At 37.1% G+C, this 15,008-nt stretch overlaps 2 protein-coding genes across 4 annotated transcripts; one reads left to right on the top strand and one right to left on the bottom strand.

Annotated features, from left to right (window-relative positions):
* The first annotated feature begins 1,370 nt into the window (after window positions 1-1,370).
* On the top strand, window positions 1,371-5,558 carry LOC119068643. Its single transcript, XM_037172316.1, has 7 exons — window positions 1,371-1,497; window positions 1,542-1,610; window positions 1,669-1,720; window positions 1,784-3,663; window positions 3,725-4,081; window positions 4,151-4,371; window positions 4,720-5,558. Exons 2-7 carry the CDS (start codon window positions 1,581-1,583, stop codon window positions 5,525-5,527), a joined length of 3,348 nt encoding a protein of 1,115 aa, XP_037028211.1. The 5' UTR covers window positions 1,371-1,497; window positions 1,542-1,580; the 3' UTR covers window positions 5,528-5,558.
* Window positions 5,559-8,904: 3,346 nt separating this feature from the next.
* LOC119068652 (vesicle-associated membrane protein 7) lies at window positions 8,905-12,931 on the bottom strand. Of its 3 annotated transcripts, XM_037172328.1 has the most exons (5): window positions 12,586-12,818; window positions 11,848-12,064; window positions 11,554-11,782; window positions 9,207-9,440; window positions 8,905-9,079 (listed from the first exon to the last, which is right to left on the bottom strand). In XM_037172328.1, exons 2-4 carry the CDS (start codon window positions 12,049-12,051, stop codon window positions 9,208-9,210), a joined length of 666 nt encoding a protein of 221 aa, XP_037028223.1. In that variant the 5' UTR covers window positions 12,052-12,064; window positions 12,586-12,818; the 3' UTR covers window positions 8,905-9,079; window position 9,207. The 3 variants fall into 3 exon arrangements, with proteins under 3 accessions (XP_037028223.1, XP_037028224.1, XP_037028225.1); XM_037172329.1 differs by lacking the exon at window positions 12,586-12,818 and adding an exon at window positions 12,825-12,931 and having other exon boundaries at window positions 8,905-9,440; XM_037172330.1 differs by lacking the exon at window positions 12,586-12,818 and adding an exon at window positions 12,229-12,301 and having other exon boundaries at window positions 8,905-9,440.
* Between the last annotated feature and the right edge of the window lie 2,077 nt (window positions 12,932-15,008).

Below are 15,008 nucleotides of genomic sequence, written 5' to 3'. Positions count from 1 at the left end.
TATAAATAAACCCAGTACTTTTGGGCTGCAAGCCTACAGAAGTCTTGATAAAATAGTTGGTGCCAAAATGTAGATTTTTTCCTTCTGTATGAGGGCCCAACTGCCAGAACAGCGTCTGGAACGGTTCTACGTGAGTAATTTTGTATCGTCTACTATTCCCTTACCGTATACGCTTCACTTTGACTCGAATATAGGTCGTTACAACATATCCAGTGTTAGTAATTCTTGTGAAAAATTATTAAATTTTTCTCGGAGGATTTTAGTCAAATAAAGTGTTAGCGTATAGCAAATGACCTCAGGAGTCCGGAACAGTAATTAGTTTTTCAATTGGACCAATATTTGCTACGCGACAGGAGTTTTACACACAGTTTTACAATTTTTACAAAGGGAGCTCGATAATTTGTAAACTAATAAGGAAGAATAATTTTGTAAAAAACTTTCGTCTACCGCTGTCTTATTTGTGACATTCAATTTACATCACTAAAATTCATAGAGTTATACTCGAGGGTTGGCAAGATGGCGTTTTCCTGTAGAAATGCTAGTTCTAAGAGGAAACCAGCATTTTGGGTGTCGATGCTCCTTAAAATAGCATTCTGTGCGGTCAGTCGCCATTTTTCTTAGCAAAATTGTGTTGTCAGCTGATTTAATATTTTTTGGGTTTGGTTTATGTTTTGTGCATTCCTTAATTTTGTTTCTTATTTTGTGGTTTTTGTATTAGTGAAACGATCAGTGCTAATTGAGATCTGTACAAAGTGATAAAATTATGCAAAATAAGTGCGTATTGAGATCAAATTCGTGCCGAAAAATTGTTTGTTCTTAGTGGAATTTTGTCATTGAATTTCGCATAAGAAGCTTTGGAAATTTTCATTGAATGCAACTTTTATTATGTTTATAAATGATCATTTTCACATTAATACACTTGACCGGCGAGGACAAATTAATCAAAATTGATCCAACAGTTTACGGAAGGAATGTTCTAAATTTTTCCATTTTAAACGAAATTTAATTATTTCACTTGATTAGTTTCACTTCTTTTGTTTGCTCACTTGTGTTTTACTTTGTTTTGTTTTAATATCTAGAAAAAACGCTGCAATCTTTTCATTAAAAACATTTTTGTTGTGTGCATCACATCAAAACAAAATATTTTACATGACGTGTCTCGTATGACAATTTGACATACGAGTCAGGGTTACTAAATATTTCAATAATAGGGTTGCCCATGTACAGGCCACAAGGATAGATGGTAAAACGACAAAACGCCATCTCGCCAACTCTCGAGTATAACTCTATGCTAAAATTATTTAAAAACCCTTTGCAAATCCGCTGCAATAAAGTCGTAACTAACTTCAGTTTTCTTTCAATAATGTCAAAAATGTCAAAATCAAGAGTACACATGGTGTACGAATATTGTTTACAATATGTTAAGAGCTCGATTCATCGACTGAAATTTAACTGCAGTGCATTCATTACTTAAAAATGTCTTAATTACTCAGTTACACAGATAGCCTTTGAGAGATCGTAGAGCCTCGACCTGCATTTTAACGACTCTATCATTTAGACTATTGGTTTTGTACTCGAAAATGAACACCGACGTAGACGATCCAGTTAAGGTATGGTTGAGATTCGCTTCAGATTCACTCAAAAATTCAATGGTTGCTTTTTAATTAGATAATTCAGATAAGCTTGACCGACAACCTCGAGTATATTAGGACAATTTTGGGTATGTGATGAGGCATGTAGTGGTCATAGTCACAGAACTTTTAAAAAAATCTTTTGCTAATAGAACCCAACAATCAACAAACCTACTTTGAGAAGCACAGAAATGTCGCACCGGAACAGTTGCAAATTCTTGGAACAGTAATGCTCTTCTGTAGTTTGGAACAGAACTCTGATTTGGTGTACGGTAGCTTAAAGCATTTGAATACACTACACAAATTCTATCCCGACATACGTTTTCATTACAACAAGCAGCTAGTTGAACATCTCAGATTCGATTCATGTGCCGACAATTTTGCTGGTAATTTCTTAACCACACTGTACTCGTGTGCTGAATCCACATTCAATGGAGCCAGACAGGAGACGTTAGAATTTTTCAAATATTGGATTCAAGATGAGATTGTTGCATTGGATGTATTTGGTGAAATATGCTACGGATGGCCGTGGACCAATCGGAACAAATATTACCTTCTGGCTATTTTATTCGAACGGCACAATTTCTATAATTTGCTGAAGCGCCATGACATTGATGCAACGTATTTCGTGCGCGGTGTAGTGATTTCGTTGCAGTATCGGAATCTGATTGCTCCTGGACAAAGCCTGATCGTTCAACTAGTGAAGTTAAACATAGTGGAAACGTTCAACGTCATTGCCGATGTGCTGCGATATTCGACCGATTTTGAATTGTACAATTGCGTTCAATGGTTGCACTGTATCTCCAATTTGAAATATTTATATGATCGACTCGATCTGGCCAACGGCAATATCTTCACGGATGCGAAATTCGGCTATTTATTCGAATCGAACATGGAAAAGCTGGTCCTATTCAGAAGAACGTTCAAAGTATCCTTCGAAAAGCATCCGAAAATTGGTGAAATTGATAGAGTAATTGTTTCGAAATACCAGACGGTTCGGTTGGTTCATCGAGCTGCAATTTTTGAGGTGCTCATAACGAATACTATGACTCGGTTGGATGCCATCGAAGAGAACTTATGCCACTTGCAAAACTTTCTCAAAGACAACATGAGTCACGAACATTCGGCTCTCCGGCAGGACATCATGAAACTGTTACCGAATCTATTTTATTTACTGACATCATTGCTCAGATCAGCGACGGACGAACGCAAAAGCAAAATCAAATCATTTTTCCAATTTTTAAAATTGCAAATTTTCGATATCGGGATAGGACAAGAACAGTACCAACCTTTGATTTTCAGCCTTCGCTTGTACGCAATTTTGATGAAATTATTGTTCGGCTGTCGCCAAGACCGACTCATCAAGGAGTTCAACGTTGATAAGAACAAGCGATTGCGATCGTTTTTGATTGACGAAAATGTCTGGGATCCATGCTCAGCCGAACATTGCAATACCTTAATCGATTTGGTGCAGAGTGAATTCGACGATGTTCGCGACATATCAACTGAATTGTTGGTTCGCTTTTTCCCAACAAATGCCATTGGAAACAGGTATCATGAACTGATGACCAGCACCGACATTCAACAATGCAGGTACTCACATCTGTTCGCAAGGATTGCTATGCAGAATGATGAGTCACAGTTGCAATCAACTTTGAAGCAGTTTTTGAATTCAAACGAATCGGACTACAATGATCCGTTTCGGAAAGCTAACACCGGAAATCATCTTTTCGGTGCCGTTAACTGTCTCAATGAATTTTACTGTTTCCGCAAAGACATGGCCATGTCAGGCCAAAGGGAAAAAAATTCCACTGCAAACACCATGACTGATATCACTGCAGGTGAACGAATTACGAATCATTTCCTGCTCTTGCTCAAAACTGCCTGTCCCGATGAGGCGAAACACGGTTCCCCAAGTTTTGAGAAAATGGATGAAAGTTTGGAACTGCTGCTGTCCCGATCAGCCCAACCTGTAACGGACCTTTACGAGGATAAGAAATTTTTGCTGCTATCGCTTTGGTTGACTCTCAAGGTAAAACACGATTCGACAATCTCATTTAAAAAAATTTAGAAAATAAAATCCATCTTCCCAGGCATGCAGCGAATTGGCTGCCAATATTAGTAGTTGCACTCTTGACGGTCTTCGCAATTCTAGTGGAAGTGATTACTCGTCGAAAGTCGAAATACTCACGAAATGTCTAAACATCGCATCGAATGTGTTATTACATACCCGCCATAAAGGAGCTATCGAAGCATCAGGTCTTTCGCTGGGCAAAATCGTCAGGTCAATAACAATCAATTGCGGTGCTGACACGCAAATGTTCGACATCGTTACAAGTTGTGTTGAGAAGATATTCAATGTCATCGACAAAACGGATACCACACGCAGAGGAGCAGGTTTGTCAATAATGGTTCTACATTTGGTCAAAAACGATTGCAGTAAGGACAAGGTAAATGTGTGATCTTCATGTAATTCGGAATGACCTCTGTTGTTATGGAACCTTACCTTACGTTTTTAGACGATCGTTAAACACGTAATGGGCATTCTGTTGAGAAAGTATGACCTGGCCGTTCAATTGCAACAAGAACATCAAAATCGGGACAATCTGCAGGCCAGCATATTGCACTTCTTTTGCGTTTTATTCAAAGATGGTGATTTGAAAGCAACACTGTCCGGTTATATGGTCGACGTGTTTTCCATCGCGATAGCTAAGATCGAGTCAAGCGAATGGACAATTAGGTTCGTATTTTCACAAAAGCATTCTTTGCAGTTGAAATTTGATTCTGTTCATTGGCTTCAATGTTCAACGAAATGAGAACTCTGTGACCGAAATTTCAACTGTACTCCACAATCGAATGACAGTGCTACGCGGTATTATAGTTAACCGATGTAAAACTGCATTGTATGGTGGTTTTTCGGTATAGTGACGAAGATTCGTAGCGATTCTATTGTATTCGGCACGATACGAATGTTAGTTGGTTTTAACGCCTCCCCTTTCAAGTGTATGCTCGAATCATTACTTCTTTTCGATGTTTATGATAGGTAGCACCAAAATTTGTCCGTTAAAATTCATCTTCTTTGTTACAGAAACGCTGCACTTCAGCTATTCGGGGCTATTGTACCGAAACTTGTCGGTCAGACACAATACTTCGTAAATGCGAAAATTTCATGGGAACCAGTCAACACATCATACAATGACATAATAGCTAAGATGATCGGCATACACCAACACGTCCTTCACATAATCGACGGTCATACATTCTCTGGTAAATCGTCCATTCTACTAGTCAGCGTACTCGAACTATTGTCGCGTGTGGAAGTAATTGGGCAGTCGGAGGATATACGGGTACTGCATGCACATTTCTTTACGATGATCAATTTTGATAGCGAGAAAATTCGTAATCTTGCTGCCAAGTCACTGGCAAGATTTCATGAATTTTATGAAATTCAACCCATAGTCGAACAATTACTACCTCAGCTGTTCGAATCGGCTAACGAAAATAGCAAGCATGGCATTGTCATAAGCGTGTTGTATTTGCTGCAGAAATATGAGAGCGATGTCAGATTTACGGGTAAGGCATCCCTGTCGACTGATTTGTTTAGCCATACAAGAACGCTCGTTTCGAGTCATTTCCGACGGCCGATTCCTACCAGCTACTACGTACGATGCTATTTATTAACTTTGCTTTTATTTATCGGATTTGATATTTTTGATGCAATTGTTTCGAAAATGATTTTCGAATGTGAAACGGTTAGACGGCGAGAGGATGTAGAAAAACATTTGATGCACTTGGATGCACAATGTGAGTACAGTCAGTTCGGTTTCGATCTCTGGAAACAAAAGATTCAAAATGTTTATTTGGATTGTGAATTGCGGGAGGAATGGGAAATTTGATTGGAACAGTATTTGACAATAAAAATGCATGACGCGATTGGTGCTATTTCATTTTAGGTGACTGTAGTCGCCTCAACATTCAATTTTTCTGTGGGCTGAAGTTTTTTCTTGTCATTGTAAACATTTAGCCACGTACAACGCCATTAACTGGCCTTAAGCAAAGCACTGTCAAGCACCGAAGCTGACTTTGACATCACTCAATTAGAAGGCCTAAAACACACCTGTTGACTTAAGCCAACATTTTAGTTACGGCCACAGTGATTTGATTAACGTGACAATATACGACCTTTCAAAATCCGGAGAAAAAAAAATACTAAAAAATCAGTAACAATAGTCCTTCTAAGTGAGTGAAACAGTAATATCAGTCGGTGGACTTAATTCAAGTCACTCATTTGGGTAGTGACTGATGCAGGGCAACAACTGATACTTGTTAAACTTGTCGAATTTTGTGTGTGAAAAGTCGCTATATTATAGCCAAATGTGGCAAGTCGCCCACGCATCATTCATCTGTGTGAGCTTCCTAAGTCATACTCTTGATAACAGAGCATTGACAAAAGACAATTCTGCTGAGGGGTTGACCACTTAGGATAGAAACAGAGCCCCCTCAATGTTATTCCGAAGAGATCCAGAAGGGCGAAGAGGAGTAGGACGCCCTAAAATGCTACGGATAGATGGCGTCGAATCAGATCTTCGGACGCTGGGACGTTGGCAAAGTGCAGCAAACGACGGGACACGCTGGAACCGGTTTCTCGACCAGGCCAAGGCCCACAAGTGGCTGTGTGAAGCGCCGTAAAAGTAAAGTAAGTAAGTATATCTTTCGCTTACTCGTTGCATCTATAAGGTAAACCAAAAGTTTCATTCTATATGAATATGATGGATGACTAAGAGTAAGTGTTACTATCGAGTGTTACTACGCGATCTTCCTGTAAGAAAAACGTTCCCGGAATATCCTAAAGTTTACGTGAAATTTAGATGGTATGGTTGATATAAGAGAAGAGTAAGACTCGGAACAGATCAGGTCAAACTTAAAGCCTGAAGTTAAGATTTAAAATTCTTACCTGACCTGAATATCCGTGAAATCTGAAGATCAATAAAAAGTCAGATAAATGAGCTCAGATCTGAGGTATCTGGGATTCATTATGGTATACGTGAAATCTGGGCTGATTTACCTGAGTTTCTCTTGATTTTCAGATTTCAGGTAAATTCAAGTCGAGTCAGTGCAGACTCAAATATTTTTGATTTGAATTTAAGGTTCAGATCAAGGGATACATAACCTGTTCCAAGTCTCAAAAAAACAAGACTTGAAATAAACTTTGGAGCGGGGATGATGTATCCCACAATTGTCAATGACTTTCGATGGCATGTCATTACAACGACTAATGGTGTACGAATATACAGCTAATGATTCAAAGTAACCTACGAATTCAAGATTTACACCCAGCAACTTATATTTTTGACTTTCGAAGGTGCAGAGGCTATCTAAGAGATTATGAAAAACGTTCAGAAGACCGATTGACACGTAGTATGTATATGTACTAGGCCGATGTTCAGTGAAACAGTATAACAAGATGAAGCAAGTCCTTACTGAATCAATGGTGGTGACGCATTCTGCGTCTGAACTCTAAACTCAAAAATTTAACAAAGAAAATTCTACCACCAAAAAAGTGGGTCACAAATTGCAGTTGATTGTGCGTTTTGTCAATTGCCTTTTTGGAGTATTTTTTCTAAATAAAAATTTACTTAGACTCGCGGAATTTTGAAAACCGACACATTTTCTATTTCGTGATCTACTGGTTTTTTGTGAATTTTGCATGCATTTTTATATGGAGAAATCTGAAACTCAAGTAAAACACAGAAACAGAAAATGTGTCGGTATTCAAAGTTCCGTGTGTGTAAAATTCCATTCTACAAACAACGATACACTTCGATGACAACGATAAGATTTGCACAAAAATGAACTCAATTACTGATTTGCACAAAAATATTGAACTCAATCACTGAACTCAATCAAACCTTAACAGAGTATTAGCTCTTCCCTCCTCAACCGACCATCACGTACAGTGAATTTGATAGAGACTTCTATCGAAACGGAAGTACTGTTTCGGCCTCAGAGTCCGGTGTTGGCCCTAGGACAGTATAGGACTGTCCATCATCAGTTGTTCCACCGGCTCCTTTACAAGACAGCATAAATTTACAACGTTGAACAGGTTGTTGACTATTTTATAAACTTGGATACTTTTTCATCAGATGATGAAGGTGATAGAAATTGAGAGTGCTTAGAAAAATCCCCAATACAGCACGGAGTAAACGCTAACTTTGAACAAACTCAAATAAACTCAAAATAAACGAAATTTGAGATAAATTCACACAAATGAAATCCGAACTCTCCTCACGACGATACGAACTCTCTTATTGACAATATACAGGAACTCAAAATTCGTAATCAATAAAATTGCTACCTGATCCATCCTATCAGCGTCCTGATCCATCTTATCAGAGTCCTTGATGTTCTCTCTTTCAAACGCTCCGATTGTTTTCTCTTTCAAACGCTCCGATTTAACAGTCCAACATTTATTCACTCATTCGGTGGTTCACAAATTCTTTTCGGTAGTTAACAAATTTTAGAAATTATAAATCCCTGACTTTTACGTAGAAAAAATCGACTTCTCTGTTCATGGCTCACTCAATTTTCGTTCGACTTCTCTGTTCATGGCTCACTCAAATTTAACAAAGAAAATTCTACCACCAAAAAAGTGGGTCACAAATTGCAGTTGATTGTGCGTTTTGTCAATTGCCTTTTTGGAGTATTTTTTCTAAATAAAAATTTACTTAGACTCGCGGAATTTTGAAAACCGACACATTTTCTATTTCGTGATCTACTGGTTTTTTGTGAATTTTGCATGCATTTTTATATGGAGAAATCTGAAACTCAAGTAAAACACAGAAACAGAAAATGTGTCGGTATTCAAAGTTCCGTGTGTGTAAAATTGGTTTCCGCATCATCTGCCACGGATGTGAGGTCAGGTCATCCAGAATTTTAGCTAAAACCTGATTAAATGAATTTTGACCTCACCTGAAATTTCAGGTACGACAGGTCAGATTCCAGACTGACCTGAAATTCTTGGCAAATTTTTATGAAATTTTTTAAAATTTCAGGTCAACCTAACGTGACAGGTGTGAGAAATTCAGGTTCAGGTCAGGTCAGGTTGCTTCTAGAAATAGTTTTTAAAAATTCGTTTTCATAGAGGACTGTCTAATGTGCGGGGCAAGATCACGCCTGCAGCAAATCGGTTTGAGCAAAAGAATTCCTCTAAACGACGAATGATCATCTCAATTTATCGGTTGGACGATTTTCGAATCAATAACAATGCGTTTCGTTTATTGGATAAGTTTATTAACATTCTAGGTTGTAATTTAATCTCATGATAAAAGAAAAAATTTCCATCACTTGAATGACTACAGGTAAACAAATTTCGACCAATTTATTATACAAATTTTTACTGCATTATCATCATCGATTTACTCAACCACAATTTATGTTTTTGCTTTCAACTTTTAACGAGAAAATATTTTTTTTATTCAGTTAACACGATCGGATTGCGTATAATTAAAAAGAAAAACGGAAAGGAAACGAAAGGCTATCAATAAAAATAGTTTGATTTTATATATAAAAAAATACTTTAACTTTTATGTATGCAACTTTGCCATGCTAAACCACCACAAGCCATACTGATGATCACATATACAATAAATAAGACAATGGTTCCGACCAGCACATACAGTTTAATGTTCTTCCAGAACATAGCCCGTGCTAAATTACGTGAAGTCTTACGAAACGATACTGAAGTATTACGCAGGTTTTCCGTTTTGTTGACGAGAAGTTCTACACGTTCACCGCGTGCGGTCACATTTTCTAAAATTGAAATAAAAACAAAACTGAAATTTACAACGAATAGTAAGTATGTTGCGGATCAGTCGATGTTTAGTTTGTGTATGGATCTAAGAGTAATTATACCTAGAGAGGAAATTTCGAACAAAATTACGTAAAATACGTGGTCCCAACATGAAATACGAAATTTATTGGTTTTTTGGTGTGTGTGTTTGCCCTCTTAATTAAGAGGGCAAATTGAACTATCAAAAGCGAAATAGCGTCAGCGTATACATGTATTGGTGTAAAAGTATACAAATGTGTATCTTATACAAACTTATGTTGGGACCACATTTTGTCGTACAAATTTCCTCTCTAGTTATAATTACTCTAAGGTATGGATTCCATTATTTTGCAATATTAGAAAAATGAAACAGAATGAATGAGAAAAATCGGATATGAGAGTTCATAAAACACGCCGGATTACTCGTCAGTCACTAAAGGCACACACGAGTAATTTTACATTGCTGAGACCAGTGCCTAAAATAAGGATTTTTAACCGGAAGGAAATGTCTAGAAGGGCCCCTTTTTTCTGTCAAAAGGGCCCCTTTACTAGTAGCGAAAAAAATCGGCGTAAAAGTCGAGTTTAAGTTTGTAACTGAAATTAGACTTTATGGTTCATTTTCATGAAGATTCTCCTTAAGATTCTCCGAAGTTGGCGACTTCACGACAATTTTCAAGTCAACAAAGTGATATTTATCACATGAAATACATTGAGAGGGGTATCGTTAGAAAATTGTGACCTCTGACAATAAGATAAAAATTAACTTTGATTAAAATATGTCCACTCTGATCCGAGCTGGAGCTGGTCCGATTGTACTGAATGCTGTTCTTAGCTCCCGATAGGTCCCTGAATCGATGTGCGTTCTTAGTTTTTGGGTGCATTTCGGAAAAACTTCTTTTTTGTTGAGGAGGGGCGTGATTTAGGTCAGTATGCAGCGTTTATTTTAGATGAAGGAATATCTCTGCAATATTATTTTTAGGAACTGATGTTTTTTTAGACTCATGATCAGAATGTAGCGTTTTACAAGGAGTTTTTTTTTTGAGGGCCTGGTGGTAGGTTCCATCTAGGATCTGATTACAAAACAAAAGACATAAAAAATTTAAAGTTCAAACTTTCAGTGCACACATCTAAGAGTAAACATAATCCTAGGCGAGTAAATACGAAGTTACGAAGCATCATAACTACTCCTTAAGACTGGATATTTGGAATACTTTACAGCTCAAAAAGATTGTCTCACCACGGAAAATCAGCGATAAAAATGTTCCCGGGGTTCCCGGCCATGCTTTTTTCTTGAAATTTTCGTTTTTTGAGGCTCTGGTGTGTTTTCGGCCTAAGACTTACAATAAATCAGAAGAGTAAGTGCCAAGTTTTAAGGAAATTGGTACACGAAGTTAAAAGATTAACTTGACCGTCACGTCTATCATAGATGACTTTATGCGATTAATTCTTTGGAACCCCACAAGCACTCTTCTCACAGACAAGTTCAAATATCTATTAATGCTGAGCTGATAGTGCGAGAAATGATTTCGGATGAATTTTGATAAAATGTTCTGCTATTTTCATTATGGTACAAATAGTCTGAAACATACTATTTGCACCAAATTGTTAGGCTATTGTTTGTGCAAGGAAGATTTAAAAGTTGTTTCTGAGAAAACACCCAGTTATGCGAGTTTTTACAATGGAGATTAAAGTCGCTTCTGACCAAACACCCAATTCACGGCCTCATGGGTGCAAATAGTCACTTGGCTGTTCCGTGACTAAAACAAACTCTTGAAACTAGTACTAGGCTGAGAACGTTGAGCGAACCGTTATTTTACAGTTACACTTGAGAGTTTCACAAAAAGCACTCTTGCCTGGCTCGAGGAATTTTTTGTTTGATAGGCTAAACAAAATGGGTGAAACAAAATTGAATCAAAAGCTAGGTCCGGTTGCATCTGGGCTTACACGTTAAATATGTTAAAAATTGTTAGACCAGCAACTAGTCCTAGTCAATTTTTAGGTGGAATCAGTGATATTAACACACTGAAGAAAAAGAACGCAGCAGCGCCAAGAAAATTCGTTCCTATATTCACCAACTCAGTGCGTCAATCTCACCTATATTCTTCACCATAATGTCCTTGAGTTCATCAATCTGTCCATGAACTCGAGATATAGCGTCCACCTCTCTCGACTCACTGTAATGTTTCATTTCAGATGCCAGCGTTCTCGAAAATTCAGTATTCATAGCATAAGCAATAGCCGTAGCGGCTTGTAAACCGTACGATGAGATAAACCTTCGCTTAATGTCCGTGAGGAATAGAAACGCTCGCGCTCTTTCAAACTCCTGGCAAAATCAGGAAACAAACAATTAAATTACAGGATGACTGATGGGTGGTCAGTCCAACTTACATCATCTGTAATGCACATGTAAATAATTCGATCCTCGCAAATGTAATGAATGAGATAGCTTCCATGCGAATAGGTCAATTTATGATTGTCAGATGAGATTTTCGTCATTATTTGTTCGGTTACTTCAGCAAAATTGCCAACACATTCAGCATATTTGGCTAGAACGGTCGTTCCACGGGATATTACACTATACAACAGTGGCATGACGGCGGTGATTCTGAAAACAAAAACAAATTTATAAATTCATTGAGTGGTTGACTAGTCTTTGCAAAATCTAGATTATGCTCTCTTTCTTCCCACATCAATCAATCACTTAAATGACTTCTAAACATCGAAGAAACATCGAAAGTGGGTTCCGAAACAGTGTCTGTGTGAACTTACTATTTACAATTTGTTTTACGGTCGGTTGATGTTATTGCTTTTTTAATGTTTCTCAATTGCTATTCTGCTTTTCATAAAAAAACCAATTTTGCATGCATCAATTGAATGTGTACTAACAAGAACGAGGAGTATATGTACTTATTATATTAGTCACAGTATGTGGGGATATGACGACATGTTAAAAATTATAATTTTTTTCCTTTGTTATCGTATTAAATACTTTAGCTCTGATAAATACAAAACACTTAAACATTTCGGATGGAAAAAGGTCGTGTTAAATCACCAACAACAACAAAAAAAACTTTGGTCGACTATTTCGACATGAGCAGATAAAAATACTGAGCAAATGCAATATACCTTTAAGTGCAATGAAAGTAAAATGCAATTACGTTGTTGTCTGTGGTTTTTGGTACAAACTGGTGCACAGTGCACACTCACCAAAACTTGACAGTTCTTGTGGTAACGAATAGTAAAGAATATTTCTCACACAAAAAGAAATTTAACGAAAAAAGCTGAATATTCACATCTTTAATTTGAATGCCCGAAACGCAAATAGATGATAATGATGATTATGACAAATATATCAGTCCATTTACCAGAAAACAACACCACTATTTTGTTGTTATTGTAATCGCAAATCGTCCACTGAAGTTTAACTCAGATGGTAAGGAGTTTTCCATTGCGTACTTTTTGTGTGCACAATCGTGTGCGCGACATCTGCACTGAATTTTTCGTAACTCATTGATTACAGCGCTTAATTTGAATTCAATTAAAATATTTCGATCTGTACAGTTAATGGCAGTGAAATTTCAGCATGGATTTGCTTCAGCTGTTTTTCAGATTATCCACACGGTTATACCACTACGGTGCGCGTGCGTGTAGCAGCTTGTAAACAAGTGTAAACAGTTTTGATTGTATGGGGAATCAGCTGGAAAATAGCTGAAGCAAATTTATGCTAAAATCTCACTGCCTCTGACTGCAGGTACATGTCAAGCTTATATTTTGGGCAACGATGATTGGATTGTTCAAGGCTTGGTCTCAAATGGTTAGCGGGCGGTTTTATAATGGTTATTTTTCTAACTAGTGTTAAGATATCGCGACTTCGTCGCTTATTTCCACGTCGTTTAGGAAAAACGTTGTTTCTAACTTATACTAAAAGGTTTTTTTTTAGAGAATTTAATTCCAGCACTCGCCTCCGGCTCGAACCTCTCATTCGCTAAAAACCATTTTAGCATAAGTTAGGAAAATAACTATTATGACATCGACACTTACGAAGTAAGATGCAGACTGCATCGCTTCTTAGTTTCCAGGGCTAGGTGTGGCAGATCCTGAATAAAAAATCTCGTTTAATTGTGACTGAGTGTGAGTGGCAGAACCTGAAGAAAATCTCTCCAAACCGAACAAAAAATGTCTTTCCGATTTTAGTCACATACATGCTGACTGCATGAATAGTGGTTGACAATAATTGCTGAATTTTTAACCATTTTTTTATGGTAACTGTTGACAACCGAATTGTGTGAAAACCATATTTGCCCTCTATTTTAACAGTTGATATATACTGAAAATCATATTTTTGCATAACAATTTCATCGGCATTTTAAATACCACTCGTCCTCTTGTAATTTTCCATATATTAATTCTCAGCGATATGGTTTTTGTTTTATTTTAGCAACGATATATTATAAACAACCATAGACTGGCGGTCGTTACAAAAAAAGACACTCTCTGCATTTCTGCATTTATTCCATTGACTGAAAGTCAAGGATCTTACGCCAGAAAATACCTTGAAATGTTTGTGGCACAGGTGCACAGGTGTTTGCAAATGTATGAAATGTTATGAAATGTTTGTAACCATTTTTTTTTGTCACGACGATAACTTGAGTAATTCTTAACCGATTTTGATGAAATATGTTTTATCGACGAGGAATTAAATTCCTAAGGTTAAGTTCGAAGATGGGCCATGTCAACCTAGGGATCTGGAAACGTTTCAATACATAATACATAATACAGCATAATACAGCATACATAATGTGTATACACTACAGTGGTTTGAGTATATAGTATTAGACATTTCAGACGAGTGTGAAGTTTGCGATCTGAGCTAAGCTACGGCCGTAATTCACATGAGTCGCGCTATCTTATTGCAATATTAAACAGCTCGGACGAGTGAATCGTTTGCGGTCAGAGCGAAGCAATATAACGCAATATTAAACCACTCGGGTCTTATTGGAATATTAGGCAATTTGAAAGAACTTGTAGTTTAACGCGAGTCGTGATATTTTGTTAAATTTATGAGTAAAATGAGATCTTTTATATTGTCAATTTTTTTAAGATCTTACGTGGTTGAGTTCAAAGAAATTTTTTGAGGTCAAAATATTGTCATTTGCTTGGACTTCAATTGTCCATTTTCAACAAGATGGAAAATCCAGTTAAAATTAATTAAGACATTTACAAAAGTGTAATCGCATTGATTATAACGTTTATACCAACGACAAAATAACAACATTATATGAAAATTTTCAGACAAGGGATCTGACCCACCCAAAAGGTGACACCTAGTTCCCTTGACTGTAAGTCAGAGTCTTATGCCGGAAAATACCCTAAAATCTTTGTATGAAAGGTTGTATGATATGTCACGAAAAACGGAATTGTTTGTCCCAACTTGAGTAATTATCAACCAATTACTAATTTTATTTTTTTAATCAACGCATAATTGAATTCCTGAGGTTAAGTTCGAAGATGGGCTATGTGGGATTAAGGATCTGGAAGTTATTCCAGAA

Source organism: Bradysia coprophila (genome assembly GCF_014529535.1).
Source record: "Bradysia coprophila strain Holo2 chromosome X unlocalized genomic scaffold, BU_Bcop_v1 contig_20, whole genome shotgun sequence".
Classification (NCBI taxonomy): Eukaryota; Metazoa; Arthropoda; class Insecta; order Diptera; family Sciaridae; genus Bradysia; species Bradysia coprophila.
The sequence above is the reverse complement of the archived record's forward strand: the minus strand, read 5'-3'. Positions and strand labels throughout refer to the sequence as shown.